At 45.9% G+C, this 15,901-nt stretch overlaps 1 protein-coding gene across 2 annotated transcripts in view; it reads left to right on the top strand.

Annotated features, from left to right (window-relative positions):
• lgi3 (leucine-rich repeat LGI family, member 3) overlaps positions 1-15,901 on the top strand; it is a 77,105-nt gene that overhangs the window by 6,309 nt on the left and 54,895 nt on the right. The window contains exon 1 of one of the 2 annotated variants that reach the window (XM_087984439.1): positions 11,687-11,942. The exons of the other annotated variant lie outside the window; for it this stretch is intronic. Coding sequence (XP_087840565.1) covers positions 11,932-11,942 — 11 coding nt within the window. The 5' untranslated portion in view covers positions 11,687-11,931. Of the gene's footprint in view, positions 1-11,686; positions 11,943-15,901 lie in introns of those variants that run through there. 2 annotated transcript variants of the gene reach the window in all.

Below are 15,901 nucleotides of genomic sequence, written 5' to 3'. Positions count from 1 at the left end.
AAAAGGCAGGACAGTGGAGTTGAGGATGATCAGATCAGTCACTGAATGCTGGAACAGTTTCGATGGGCTGAATGGCTTACTTATGCTCCTGTGTCTTACGCTGAACGAGAATGTGCTGTGTGAAAGGATTACGGGCAGTTTGGTTCAAAAAGGGACCTGCATAACAACTGAGAAAGGAAAGTTTGCAGGTCCATGGGGAAAGAGTCAGGGATCGGTTGGAATGCTGGCTGAAGTTTGGTCGGCACGGTGGTTAGCGCCAGAGACCCGGGTTCGATTCCAGCCTCGGGCGACTGTCTGTGTGGAGTTTTCACATTCTCCCAACATCTGTGTGGGTTTCCTCCCAGAATCCAAAGATGTGCAGGTCAGGGTGGATTGACCATGCTTAATTGCCGATACCGCTGGGTGCATCAGTCAGGGCTAAATGTAGGGTAGGGGTCTGGGTGGGTTAAAAGGGCAAACGTGACGACTGGAGATCAGAGTCCAGATTAGAGTGGTGCTGGAAAAAGCACAGCATCTGAGGGGGAGGAAAATCAACGTTTGCTGCTCCTCGGATGCTGCCTGACCCGCTGTGCTTTTCCAGCACCACTCTAGCCTGGGTGGGTTACCATCAGAGGGTCAGTGTGGACTTGTTGGACCGAAAGGCCTGTTTCCATATTGTAGGGAATCTAATCTAATAGTGACTCGATGATAGCAGCAATGATTATCCCGGTTCCACAATAGATCTGAAGTCTCCTGCATCTCATCCAACAGACATACAACATATGGATGACTTCAGTGCGCTGGATGTTTCTGTACCCCTTTGAATCGATTCTATTACTGCTACCCACCTCACACTGCCAAAGCAAGTTTCCAGTTGCACCACATGACATTTTAATCTTCCTCTCCAGCCCGTGTAACCCTTTGACGTGGCATTCCAGAACAGAGCCTCAATTGTACCGAATTGGAGTGTAGTCTCTGAGCATCTGTCTGCTCGCCGCTGGGTTATAGATTCACAGAGAACAGACTTTGTTCTTTCCACAGTCAAACTCTGGCCCTTGTACATTTTTGCTCAATTAATCAATACCAGTTTGACTCCATCGAGTCACATTGCTTGGCCTGTTCAATTAACAATAACACAACGACATTCTGACTTTTAAGAACTAAATACTGCCCGGAGATTTGATTGGCTGCAGGGTGAAATATATCGTGTCTTGCAGCTTTCTCAGGTATGTTGAGAGCAATCCATCTCTCTCCCAGGACAATATCCCTCACTATCACAGTCAGGGGGGTGAAACAGGGAGGCCTCTCAACCACTTCAAAGCAGCTGGGCATTTTTACCCAGAGCAAAAAGAGGTAAAGTGTGTGCAAAAAGTCACCACCTCAAACACTTGTTACAGACTTGTGGCAAAACATCTTCAGCTCCCCCTCCCCCTCGCTTTGCGTTCAGTCAGAAAGGTGCTGCTTGTCCGTTAGGATCCTTCGCCAGGACTTCTGTCAAAGTGGCAGTTAGAGTATCGGTGCTGCAGTCCATGATTAACCGATTGTTAACCCAAACCCGGTACCCGTGATTGGGGACAGGAATTCTTTGCTTCGGTATCAGGGCCCCATTGTTGAGGGACAAATATTAGCCAGTGGTCATTCCTCTACTGCAGACTTTTCAACCCCCAAGAGATGAGTTATTATAGTTTGGGTATGCCTGAGTGATCATGACAACATTAGCGGAAAACTGGTTTGCAGGTTTAATGAGTAATAAGGAAGGCTATCGCCTCTTATTATCACCAGACTGCTAAGCCAGAAACTCAGGTAAACTCGGTTCAAATCCTGCCCTTGCAGATGGTGGAATTTGGATTCAATAAATAATCTTGTATTGAGAGTTTAATAATGACCATAAATCCATCGCTGATTGTTGGAAACACCTATCTGGTTCACTATGGCCTATAGGGAAGGAACCAGCCATCCTTACCTGGTCTGGCTCACATGTGACTCAAAATGTGGTCAATTCTTGACGAGATCAGATTAGATTCACTACAGTGTGGAAACAGGCCTTTCGGCGCAACAAGTCCACACCGACCCTCCGAAGAGCAACCCACCCAGTCGCACTCCCCTACGTTTACCTCTTCACCTAACACCACGGGCAATTTAGCATGGCCAATTCACCGAATCTGCACATTTTTGGACTGTGAGAGGAAACCCACGCAGACACGGGGAGAATGTGCTAACTCCACACAGACAGTCGCCTGAGGTGGGAATTGAACCCAGGTCTGTGGCACTGTGAGACATCAGTGCTAAACATTGTGCCACCGTGCCACTGACTACCATCTGGGTAATTAGGAATGGGTAATAAATGCTAGCCTAGCTCAATATGCCCAAGTCCCATGAGTGGGGACATTTTAAAAAATGGAATTCTGGCATTTATTGTGAAAGGAACAGAGTGAAAAAGTAGGGAAGGGTTATTGTAACTGGATAAGGCATTAGCGAGACCACACACAAAGAGTGTTGTGTACTGTTTTCGCCCCCCCGACTTGAGAAGGGATGGAGTTGGAGGCAGTTCAGAGGAGATTTAATAGATTGATTCCAGAGGTGAGGGAAGGATTTGTGTTTTTTTGAGCAGAATGAATAGTTTACGTCCATACTCTCCGGAGTTGAGAAGAATGGGAGGAGATTTTTAATTCGTAACGGGCTAAAGAATTACAGAGAGTGGTTAGGAAAGTGGAGTTGAGGCCGAGATGAGATCAGCCATGATTGTATTCAATGGCGAAGCGGGCTTGAAGGGCTGAAGGATCCACTCCAGCTCCTCGTTCTCAAGTCCAGTTTGGTTATTGCATTTGGGCTCTGATAGGTTTGTTGTTCAGGTGTAATTGTGTATCTCTGCCTTCAGTACTTGACTGCCAACACAAAATGCTTTTCACTGATTGTCTGTTGTGAGTAACCAAAATGGTGAACATAACATTTAGGTTCTGAAATGAAATCTATTTGCAATCTCTTTCCACTTTTGAGCCTCTGGTACCTTCAGCCACTGTAAGTCATGACAAACCAACCAAACAAAGTGTTTCTGACAAGCTCCCCTATTTGCTTGGCTCACACAATTGGCTCTTGTGAAAGGATATTTCTGTCAGCGACATCAGTCTTTGCAAAGCAGCGTGGGATCCACCCAAGTCTCACCATCACTGTCAGTGATCTCTGACAGAATGTATTCATGCCATGGATGTGCCAGTTATTCCTGGTTCAGGAATTGACCAGTAGGGTGGGGAGTCAGCAAGCTGTGCTGAATTGTGCCCATTGAGTTCAGCGCAACCACAGAGAAAGGCGAGGAGGATCGGAAGAGACACCAGAAATCAAAACTAACGACACAGGATTTGCACCATGTCAGATGTGAATGTCCACTGACCTGTAGTCTTCCTGCAGTTCCGACTTGATAAGCTGGGGGGCCCAGGTCCAGTCTTGGCTGAGCAGCTGATTCCTGGCTGCCTGCTGATAAGGTTATACCACCTTTGCACATTCTGAAGATGTTTCGAAGTCCATTCCTGCCCCCTTTTGTCATGTGGACGAAGCCAACCAAGTGAAATACTGTGAGCTGGGACACCAGTAACACCAGAGAGCGGGCAGGACACATTTGATCAGAGTTCAACCTCAGCAAACATGAATTGCTGCTTTCAAATGTCAGTTTACAAGTTCAAGTGCAACAATGTGCAGGGCTGCATGGAAAGTTCTCTTCGTGAATTCAGCCTCATCCACTTTTTTTGTCAGAATTTTAAGTTATCTTTTCAAGGAAATGCTGACCACATAAATGTTTGTGTGAAATGCCGGGTTACTCATTAACAGTCAGACCCACATGCGATTTTGAATGTGGTTAGCAAGGAACAGGTTTGAAAATAAATAACATGGACTCCCAAACGTACGGTATACAGATTGTTCATCTGTGCTCAAACACGTTAACTGTCCAGAGAGAGCTGTCTTCAGAGTAATTGTGGAGAGTTGGTCAAACCTGTGGTTATTCGGGGGCGATGATAAAACTGGATGGTGAGCAAACATTGACCTCGTCAAAGGTGCGCCCAAACCCCTCAATCCCACAAAGTCATTCTCTGATTGGCAGATTAACCAAAGATCCTTAAACAGCACCTTCCAGACCCATGACAACTTACACAGAGAAGGTCAAAGGCAGCATAAACGGGAACATCACCTCCAACAAGGTTCCCCTCCGAGCCACTCACCATCCTGACTTGGAAATATGTCTGCGTTCGTTCAGTGTCACTGGGTCAGAACTCCCTCCCCAAAGGCATTGTGAGTCAACCTACAGCAGGTGGACTAAAGCAGTTCATGAAGTTACACATCCATCAAAGTTTTACCTGCACATCCACCAATATCATTTATTGTATCGGTTGCTCCCGATGCGGTCTCCTCTACATTGGGGAGACTGGGCGCCTCCGAGCAGAGCGCTTTAGGGAACATCTCTGGGACACCTGCACCAATCAACCACACCGCCCCGTGGCCCAACATTCCAACTCCCCCTCCCACTCTGCCGAGGACATGGAGGTCCTGGGCCTCCTTCACTGCCGCTCCCTCACCACCAAACGCCTGGAGGAAGAACGCCTCATCTTCCGCCTCGGAACACTTCAACCTCAGGGCATCAAGGTGGACTTCAACAGTTTCCTCATTTCCCCTTCCCCCACCTCACCCTAGTTCCAAACTTCCAGCTCAGCACTGTCCCCATGACTTGTCCGGACTTGTCCGACCTGCCTAGCTCCTTTTCCACCTATCCACTCCACCCTCTCCTCCCTGACCTATCACCTTCATTCCCTCCCCCACTCACCCATTGTACTCTATGCTACTTTCTCCCCACCCCCACCCTCCTCTAGCTTATCTCTCCACCCTTCAGGCTCACTGCCTTTATTCCTGATGAAGGGCTTTTGCCCGAAACATCGATTTCGCTGCTCCTTGGATGCTGCCTGAACTGCTGTGCTCTTCCAGCACCACTAATCCAGTTCATGAAGTTAGCTCACCACCTCCTTCTGGAGGGCAACTAGAGTCAGGTAATAAATGCTGGCCCATGAATGCTGCCAAAATTAAGCATATTGTCCCTCAGACTAGTCAAGCAACAGCCTGACACACTCACAGATTCATTTTCTTCAGATAATGTCCCCAGATCCTCCAGTACCATCCCTAGTTGTTTCTTGACTCACTATGCAGAGGTGCTGATACAAGGGTATACAGTTGGGAGGGAGTTGCCCTGGGAGTCATAGAGATGAAAGTGAGGACTGTAGATGCTGGAGATCAGAGTCAAGATCAGAGTGGTGCTGGAAAAGCACAGCAGGTCAGGCAGCATCTGAGGATCAGGAAAATCGATGTTTTGGGCAAAAGTCAATTTTCCTGCTTGTCGGATGCTGCCTGGCCTGCTGTGCTTTTCCAGCACCACTCTAATCATGACTGGGAGTCATAGAGTCGTACAGCATGCCTTCGGTCCAACCAGTCCATGCCTATCATGTTCCCAAACTAAACCAGTCCCACCGGCCAGTGCTGGGTCCATATCCCCCCAAACATTTCTTATTCATGAACTTACCCAAATGTCTTTTAAACATTGTAACGACACCCGCATTCACCACACTTTCTCTGGTACTTTAACCCACACACAAACTGCTCTTTTTGTAAAAAGCTCCTCGCATCTTAAAAACAGGCCTCCTACTTTTGACCCCCCTCCTCAAACCTGAGGGAGAAGACCCTTGTTATTCACCTTATCCTTCATGATTTTCCTCAACATTGTCCCCAGACCACATGAGGGCTCATGGCATCAGGTCAAATGTGACCACAGAAACCTTTTACTGATTCCCTCCAAGTGCAACCCAGGATCAGCACTGTTCCATATTGAACACTGTTTGGAAGAAGCACTGAAAATGCCAAGGACCTCACATTGTGTTGGTGGGGCACTTCAATGTCTGTCACCAAGTAGGACAATGACTGACCAGAGTCCCCAAGGACGTTGCTATCAAACCTGGCCTTAGACACCAAAGAAATGAAGTTAGACCCCATCGAGTTAGACCGCATCTAACATCCCCTGAGAAAAAGAACAGGAAGTGACTTCGCCACAGGAAATAACATCACCACAGGAAATGGTGTCACCAACCCAAAGAAACCCAAACATCTAAATAGAAAGCAGAAATTTTCAGCATTGCTTCGCCTGAAGCCCACTGAAGTAGGGTGACGAAACGTCTGGAAATGTACCTTCCAGCTCAGTGAGCAAACCTACATCCAAAACCTCAACCTGAGCTCCAAATCTTCTCAAAACTCACCAAAGAAATGACACCGAGGAAAAACCCATTTGACTTCATTCCCACCAAATGACTTGTTGAAGGACTCCTCATTTACCACTATCGCTTAGTAGGAGAGATTCTAGACCAATTGAGCAGATTAAAAACCGAGTGTTCAAGAGACACTGTGGGCCATCAGCAGCAGAACTGAACTTAAACGTCACCTGTAATCGTGCGGGCTGCATTTCCTTCCCTCTGCTGGACGACCAACCTTGGTTCAGTGACACGCCGGGAGCAGCACTGGGTGAAAACGAGATGCAAACCTGGTGCAGGTACCCCACATGGATAATCCAGACGACACAGCGGAACGAACATGCTGTCGACAAAACTCAGCAATCCCCTGGCCAGCAGATCAGATGGAATCTCAACAGTCTTGCCCCATCCAGCTGTGAACAGTGGCGGAGAGTGATGAGGGCTGAAGCTGGGATCTCGGTGTGACATCTACATCCTGGACAAAGGCAGAACCCAGCCCACGGGACAAGGCCAAAGGAATTTGGGACAATCTTCAGCCAGAAGTGCCAAGGGGACAATTCCTCTCAGCCTCCACCAGAGGTCGCCAGTGTCATGGAAAACTAGTCTTTAAGCAACTTGATTCCGATGAGCTTATTGGGAACAGACACAGGCCAGTCAGCCCTTTGAATCTGTCCAACAAGATCATTTGATTTAGTTATTGCCTTTGATTTCATTACTGCCTATCATTTGATCCGATTAAAGTCTGAAAAAAAAGTATAAACCTCTGACTGAGAATACACAGATCTTACAGAACGTCGAAGATTCCCAACTCTTTGAGTAAAGGTCCTGCTGTTCATTACAGTCTAAGATGGACGTGCTGATACAGTGTCTCTGATTTCTAGACTCCCCCAGGCAGGAAAAAAAACATCCTTCCGACATTTACACTGTCAAAGTCAACTGAGGCATGTTAGATGATCACTGACTTCATCTTCATTCTCCTCAACTCCTGGGAATATCTACCCAATCTTTCCTCTGAAGATAATTTCCTTAATCTTAGGATGATTTCAGATTTCAGAAATCAGCCAGATTTCAGCTGAGTGAACCTTGCTTAAAGGCATGAATCTCCTTCTCTAAGTGTGGAGACCAAAACTGTTCACAGTACCCCAAGTGTGGTCTCGTCAAAGTCTTACAGAATTGAAATAGGACACCATCCTTGTAACACTGGATATAGCAAGAGCAATGGACCCGAACAAGATTCTGGTGAGAGTGATATGAGCTTGTGGCACAGAATTAGTTTAGATTAGATTACCTACAGTGTGGAAACAGGCCCTTTGGCCCAACAAGTCCACACCGACCCTCCGAAGAGTAACCCACCCAGACCCATTAATGCACCTATCACTACGGGCAATTTAGCACGGCCAATTCACCCGAACTTGCACATCTTTGGACTGTGGGAGGAAACCGGAGCACCCGCAGGAATCCACACAGGGATAGGGACAATGTACAAACTCCACGCAGACGGTCGCCCAAGGCTGGAATCGAACCCGGGTCCCTGGTGCTGCGAGGCAGCAGTACTAACCACTGAGCCACTGTGCTGCTCAGCTCTGGCTGAAGTAAAGCTATTTGAGTTCAGCCAAGGCACTGACATCTACTACAGGGTGAAATATTACTCAGGTACATCCTGTCCTCAAAAAGCAGAACACATCTAGTCCAGCCAATTAGAACCCCATGTGTCTCCTGTTAATCATCAGGAATTGTGCTATCAGCAGTACTTAGGTAACAAGAGCCTGCTCTCGATGCCCAGTCTGGTTCTACCAGGATTACTTGGCTCCAAATCATATTGCAACCGTGAATGAAACATGGACAAAAGGGCTGAATTCTGAGGTCACAGTGACTGCTCTTGACATCAAAGCAGCACTCAGCAAGTGTAGCATCAAGGAGCCCTCACAAAACTGGAATCAATGGGTATCAGGGGAAAACTCTCCACAAGTTGGGGTCATACTTGGCAAAATGTTGCGGTTGTTGGAGGCAGATCATTTTAACCCAGGACCTTTCCTCAGAGTAGATGCCTCAATGCAACTATCCTCAGCTGCTTCATCAATGACCTTTTCCCCAATAGAAAAGTATAAATGCTCACTGATGATTGCACAGTGTCCAGTATCATTCCTAATCCCTCAGACACTGAAACAGTCCATGGCTGTATGGAACAAGCCGACAACAACGTTCAGGCTTCAGGTGTCAAGTGACAAGTAAGATGTAAACCACACAGTACCCAGCAATTACTATCTCTGAACAAGAGGACATCTCTCCTTGATTCCACAGCATTACCTCTCTTGATCTCCTTCTGTCAACTTCTGGGTTGGAAGGGTAGATCAGAAATGCAGCTTAACCAGTTAAATTGTTATGATCCCCTATTAAAGTCAAAGACTATTTTCAAAAAAAGATATGAATTATCCAGCAACTGACAGAAAGAATTGCACACGTTTTAAGATTAAGGGGTAGCACGGTGGCTCAGTGGTTAGCGCTGCTGCCTCACAGCGCCAGGGACCCACGTTCGAGTCCCACCCTGGGCGACTGTCTGTGTGAGTTTTGCACATCATCCCTGTGTCTGTGTGGGTTTCCTCCAGGATGCTCCGGTTTCCTCCCACAGTCCAAAAGATGTCAGTTGAATTGGCCATGCTAAATTGTCCATGGTGTTCGGTGCATTAGTCAGGTAAATGTAGGGGGATGGATCTAGGTAGGTTACTCTTCGGAGGGTTGGTGAGGACTTGTTGGGCTGAAGGGCCTGTTTCCACACTGTAGGGAATCTAACCTAATCTAAAATCTGCAGTGCAATGAACAAACTTAATTTTGCTCAAACTAAACATGCAGATACAAAGCAGAATGGTTAACTCTCAACTGCCCTCTGGACAGGGAGGGCGGGGTGATAAATGATACCCTAGCCAGTGATGCCCTCATCCTGTGAATGAGTAAAAAACAACTTATTGGTTAACTAGTAAACTAAACTACAGGAAAGGTACTTTCCTATTAACTGTATAATGTACTGAAAATGATTTCTGCTGTGTTTATCACATCACACTGCCAGTGGACATGTTACCTTGTAGATTAAATCCCTAATTCCCAGCCAGCATTCCAATTGCATCCCTTCCCTTGGTCACAACAGGGTAACTCTTCAGTACCACCTTTAAAGTTCCTTTATTCAGTCTTCTGAGTGTCATTGATCTGATATCCAACAGCGAGGTCCCCACTGGTCTCGAAATCTCTGCAAGCCTGATCTCTTGAAGCAGGGAATTCATTCTCACCAGCATTCTTTTTGGTTGTGGACAAGAATCATTGTTGCCCCTGTGTACATCAGCAACATCTCTCGCTTTTCTGGTTTCTCTGAGTCTGAGAGTGTGTCTTTCTTTTGTTATGAGGTGTGAAAACTGCTTCATTTGAATGTTTTACCCCTTGGCAACCAAATTACATGGACCTGATTAGATTAGGTTAGATTCCCCACAGTGTGGAAACAGGCCCTTCGGCCCAACAAGTCTACACCGACCCTCCAAAGAGTAGCCCACCCAGACCTATTCCCTGGCTTTCCTCCCTGACTAATGCACCTATCACTGTGGGCAATTTAGCATGGCCAGTTCACCTGACCTGAACATCTTGGGAGGAAACCGAAGCACCCAGATGAAACCGACGCAGATACGGGGAGAGTGTGCAAACTCCACACAGACGGTTGGCCAAGGCAGGAATCGAACCTGGGTCCCTGGCGCTGTGAGGCATCAGTGCTAACCACTGAGCCACCGTGCCGCCCCTTTTATGAGGCTTTCTGCATTCTGGAGCATTACGTTTTATAATAAACTACAAAAGACCATTAAAAACATTTTTAAAAGTCTTTCACTCAGAACTATGTGCAATCCATGGCCACAATAGCAGGTCAGAAGCTGAGAAATCTGTGGTAAGTAACTGCGCTCTTGATTCCCAAAACCTTTCCACCATCTGCAAGGCACAGGTCAGGAGTGTGATGGCTTTGTATGGTTCCAACAACACTCAGGAAGCTTGATCTAATTCAGAACAAAGTAGCTCACTTGACTGACACCACTGTCAACATTCAGTCCCACCACCACCAATACAGAGTGGCAGCACCGTCGAGGAGCTGCAATGAAGCAACTCACCAAGCCTCATTTGACAACACTTTGCAAACTCACAATCTCTCCAGCCCAAAAGATCAAAGCAGCAGATCTGCAAGTGACACTGCTTTGCAAGTATATTAAACCATTTCTCCCTTTGATGCTGGGTCAAAATCCTGGAACTGTCTTTGGGAACACTCAGCATATTCCTTCACTGCACAAAATATGGGCTTCACCTCAATAAAAATCAGTCTGTGATGATCAATGCTATTTCAAAGCCCTCTGGAGCCACCCCAAAGAGTGCTCGCCGTTAAAATTACAAAGCAAATGTCTTGTGATGGTGAATGAGGTGTTTTCTCAAGTATCTGTCTCAAGATTATTGTGTATTCAAGTGTGCTGCAACTGTCAGAAATGTATCTTCATTAACTCAGTGTTGGATGATTTTGGAAAGAAATGAATAAAACTGAAGAGCATTGAACGTTGTGCCAAGTAAGCAGAATAGTTTGGGAACAATAGTCCCCATTGTGTGGCTTCCTCGGTCTTAGTACTGCCTGTGTGTCATGGAGAGATGGCTGGTACAACCTCAAAGGGAGGGAGTATCCCGGAGTTGCATTTGATTGATTTCATGCCCATGGAGAAAATGTAAGGAACTTTATCTCGAGATGAAATAAGCAGATGACATAAATTGTGCTTGATTTATGGAAGGATACTGTATTAGAATTCGTTGTGATTGTAAAAAAAAAGTTTATCAGTCCATCTGACTGGGCGGCACGGTGGCACAGTGGTTAGCACTGTTGCCTCACGACGCCAGAGACCCGGGTTCAATTCCCGCCTCAGGCGACTGACTGTGTGGAGTTTGCACGTTCTCCCCGTGTCTGCGTGGGTTTCCTCCAGGTGGTCCGGTTTCCTCTCACAGTCCAAAGATGTGCAGGTTAGGGTGAATTGGCCATGCTAAATTGCCCGTAGTGTTAGGTAAGGGGTAAATGTAGGGGTATGGGTGGGTTGCGCTTCGATGGGTCGGTGTGGACTTGTTGGGCTGAAGGGCTTGTTTCCACATTGTAATCTAATCTGACTGCTCACTGTTGAAGGAAAAAAGAAAATGCGCGAAATAGCATTTGTAAAGATGTTGACGGTGCCCTGCAGTGCGATCGGTGCATTTTGTGGTTTGGGTCAGAATTCCCAGTATGAAATGTCAATGGCGCCGAGCTGTTCCCAGCGTTCGCAGCGGTTCAGAAAGTGCCCTATCGGCACTATAGTCTCGGTGACTGAGCTGCTCCCGGGGGTGGATGGACACGCTCTGAGGCTGAGGGCATCGAGTGAGCGAGGTGTTCTGAGACCACGCACCTACCGTAGGTCACCAGGGGGTCAACTTTCAGGAGGAAGAACATTGCAAAGAAACAAAAGGAATTTGTTAGCAATGTTTGACTGGAAAGACTATGATAGCTTTGAGCTGCAACACTTCTCTTTGAAGCAGCCAGTCTTGATTCGCTGACAATTCATGCTCGAAACTACGCCTTTGCCTTGGACTGATCCATTTGCTGACAAGAGCTGCTTGAGAAAACAGTCATTGGAAAGCTGTTGCAATGGATGGAAGGTGAGCATAAGATCCAGAAGTGAGCATAAGATTCAGCCTGCTTCATCATTTAATATGATCATGGCTGATTTTGGCATCAAATCCAGTTTATCTTCAACCAATGGATACAGGGAGAACTAGCCATTTGGATACAGAAGGTAGAGGACAGAGGGTGGTGGTGGTGGGTTGTTTTTCAGACTGGAGGCCTGTGACCAGTGGAGTGCTGGCTCCACTATTTTTCATCATTTATATAAATGATTTGGATGCGAGCACAAGAGGTATAGTTAGTAAGTTTGCAGGTGACACCAAAATTGGAGGTGTAGTGGACAGCAAAGAAGGTGACCTCGGATTTCAACAGGATCTTGACCAGATGAGCCAATGGGCTGAGAAGTGGCAGATGGAGTTTAATTCAGATAAATGCGAGGTGGTGCATTTTGGGAAAGCAAATCAGAGCAGGACTTCAACACTTACTGGTAAGATCCAAGGGAGTGTTGCTGAACAAAGAGACCTCGGTGTGCAGATTCATAACTCCTTGAAAGCAGCGTCGCAGGTAGATCGGATAGTGAAGAAAATGTTTGGTATGCTTTCCTTTATTGGGCAGAATACTGAGTACAGAAGGTAGGAGGTCATGTTGTGGCTGTACAGAACATTGATTAGGCCACTTTTGGTATATTGCATGCAATTCTAGTCTCCTTCCTATCGGAAAGATGTTGTGAAACCTGAAAGCGTTCAAAAGAGATTTACAAGGATGTTGCCAGGGTTGGAGGATTTAAGCCATATGGAGAGGTTGAATAGGCTGGAGCTGTGTTCCATGGAGCGTCAGACGCTGAGGTGTGACTTTATAGAGGTTTAGCAAATCATGAGGGGCATGGATAGGGTAAATAGACAAAATCTTTTTCCTGGGGTGGGGGAGTCCAGAACTAGAGGGCATAGCTTTAAGGCGAGAGGGGAAAGATGTTAAAGAGACCTAAGGGGCAACCTTTTCCCGTGGAGGGTGGTACGTGTGTGGAATGGGCTGCCAGAGGAAGTGGTGGAGGCTGGTATAATTGCAACATTTAAAAGGCATCTGGATGGGCATATGAATAGGAAGGGTTTGGAGGGATATGGAACTCGATGCTGCCAGGTGGGACTAGATCAGCTTGGGATATCTGGTCGGCATGGACGAGTTGGACCGAAGGGTCTGTTTCCGTGCTGTACATCACTATGAGTCTATGACTCTTTCTAAAATTTACTCAATGATCTGGCATCCACTGCACTCTGGGAGTGAATTTCATGGATTCATGACTATTTCAGAGAAATGATTTCTCCTTATCTCTGTACAAATCTGCCACCCCTCTCGTAAAACTATGACCTCTCACTCCAGATTACCGCACACAAGAGGAAACATCCTCTCTGCATCTATGTTGTGAATCCCCTTTAACATCGTAAAAACCTCAGTTAGAATTCCTCTCATTCTTCTCAGAGAGTATGGGTCGAAACTGCACAATCACTGGTCATAAGGCGAACTCCTCAACTCTGGAATCGATCGAGCAAGCCTCCTCTGAACTGCCTCCGATGCAACTACGCCCTCAGCTGAGGGGATGAAAATTGCACACAAAATAGTGGCAACATGGTGGCTCAGTGGTTAGCACTGCTGCCTCACAGCCCTGGTTCGATTCTAACCTTGGGCGACTGTCTGTGCGGAGTTTACACATTCTCCCCATAGATGTGCAGGTCAGGGTGAATTAGGCATGCTCAATTGCCCCGTAGTGTTCAGGGATGTGTAGCTGAGGTGCATTAGGCAAATATAGGGTAGGGGAATGAGTCTGGGTGGGTTACTCTTTGTAGGGTCAGAGTGAACTTGTTGGGCCTGTTTGCACGTTGTTGGGATTCTATTTCTAAAACTCCACGTGCGGCCTCACTAACGTCTTGTCCCGGTGCAGCAACACTTCCCAACTTTGTTAATCCATTCCGTTAGCAATAAGTGCCAAAATTCCATTTGCCTTCCTAATTACTTGTTGAACCGACATAACTGGGTTGGTGGTTGAATGCTCCAAGAGTGAAAAGGCCAACTTTGTCTTATTTTCTTTCAGCAGGGCTTCCAAAAGTTGCCACATCGCGGTTACACAAGGGAGCTGTCCATAATCGGAGCCACCGAGATGTAACTGATGGAGAAATGACGAGGAGCATGGGGTGGGTTTCTCGATAGGATGAGATGGGGAAAGTTGACTGAATGCCATTTCTCATCTATATTAACCTTTAATTCCTTGTTAAGATGAGATTGATTTTCAGGAATACAGTGCAGTATTATAAATATTTGTATCAAAAGGTTTTTGTAAGTTAATTTCATATTTAGACTGTAAGACAAAGGAACAGAAATTCGGCCAATCGGCCCATCAACTCTACTCTGCCATTCAATCATGGCTGATAGGTTTTTCAACCCCATTTTCCTGCTTTCTCCCCATAACCTTTGATCCCCTTGGCAATCAAGAGCCAATCTATTTGTCTTAAATATACTCAATGACCTGGCCTCCACAGCCTTCTGTGGTAATGAATTCCATAGATTCACCACTCTCTCTCTCTTTCTAAGTCTCTCCTTATTGTTATGATGCAACGTAACCCCTCCTGCTAATTTAAGCCAGCAACACAGAAAAGATTTACCCCATGCGGTAATCTGTTAAAACTTGAGAGAACTATCCCAAAGGTCACTACTTAAAGTAAAAATGAACAACTTCATTTTTAAAAGTTTAACAGAGAATAATTAATTCACAACTATTTACAACTCCTTTCTCTCACTGATCTTTTACCTTTCCCTCTACAATACTAGTCCAATAATCCGCCCCCCCCCCAATTAAGATTTATCAAAGATTCAAATTTTGAAACTAGCCAGCTGTCGAATTTTCACAGGTCGTTGATGGCTAAAGGTACCTATAAGAGAGCTATTCTGTGGGCAGTCGAATTTTCACAGGTCATTGATGGCTAAAGGTACCTATAAGAGAGCTATTCTGTGGGCAGTCGAATTTTCACAGGTCGTTGATGGCTAAAGGTACCTATAAGAGAGCTATTCTGTGGGCAGTCGAATTTTCACAGGTCATTGATGGCTAAAGGTACCTATAAGAGAGCTATTCTGTGGGTAGTCGAATTTTCACAGGTCATTGATGGATAAAGGTACCTATAAGAGAGCTATTCTGTGGGCAGTCGAATTTTCACAGGTCATTGATGGCTAAAGGTACCTATAAGAGAGCTATTCTGTGGGCAGTCGAATTTTCACAGGTCATTGATGGATAAAGGTACCTATAAGAGAGCTATTCTGTGGGCAGTCGAATTTTCACAGGTCATTGATGGCTAAAGGTACCTATAAGAGAGCTATTCTGTGGGCAGTCGAATTTTCACAGGTCATTGATGGATAAAGGTACCTATAAGAGAGCTATTCTGTGGGCAGTCGAATTTTCACAGGTCATTGATGGCTAAAGGCACCTATAAGAGAGCTATTCTGTGGGCAGTCTTCTTTTGTTGGTGGCTTGGCAGTTCTCTTCCCCAACTGTTCAATTTTCTCCAATCTTCTACCCCAAAGCATTGGATCATTTCATTGGTTTTTAATATTGTCAATATCCTAAATTCAAACTTGATTGGAGGTTGATATTTTGGGGTATAATATAAACTGATTGGCCGAATTTGAATTTGTTTTTGTCTCCAGGCAACCCAGCCAGTACTAGCTGTTCTGAAGCAAAAGTTACATTGTAAATTCTCCAACACCCTGTGTGCCTCTGTAAGTCCTTGCCAGCTTTCAACTTTCTTAAAGGTACAGTACCCCTGACACTTCCATAACATTATCTCTGTCTAAAAGGTCTTCCTTTTACTCGAAGGCTGTACCCTCAGGTCTTTGGTTCTCCTACTAAAAAAAACATCTTCCCAACATCCACCCTGTCCAGGCCATTTTAGTATTCCATAAGTTTCAATCAGCTTCCTCTTCATCCTTTTAAATTCCATTGAGTATAGTC

Source organism: Chiloscyllium plagiosum, unplaced genomic scaffold (genome assembly GCF_037043375.1).
Source record: "Chiloscyllium plagiosum isolate Xiang-an unplaced genomic scaffold, Cpla_swu_hap1 HiC_scaffold_48, whole genome shotgun sequence".
In the NCBI taxonomy this organism is placed as follows: Eukaryota; Metazoa; Chordata; class Chondrichthyes; order Orectolobiformes; family Hemiscylliidae; genus Chiloscyllium; species Chiloscyllium plagiosum.
This window is presented reverse-complemented; position numbering and strand designations above follow the sequence as displayed.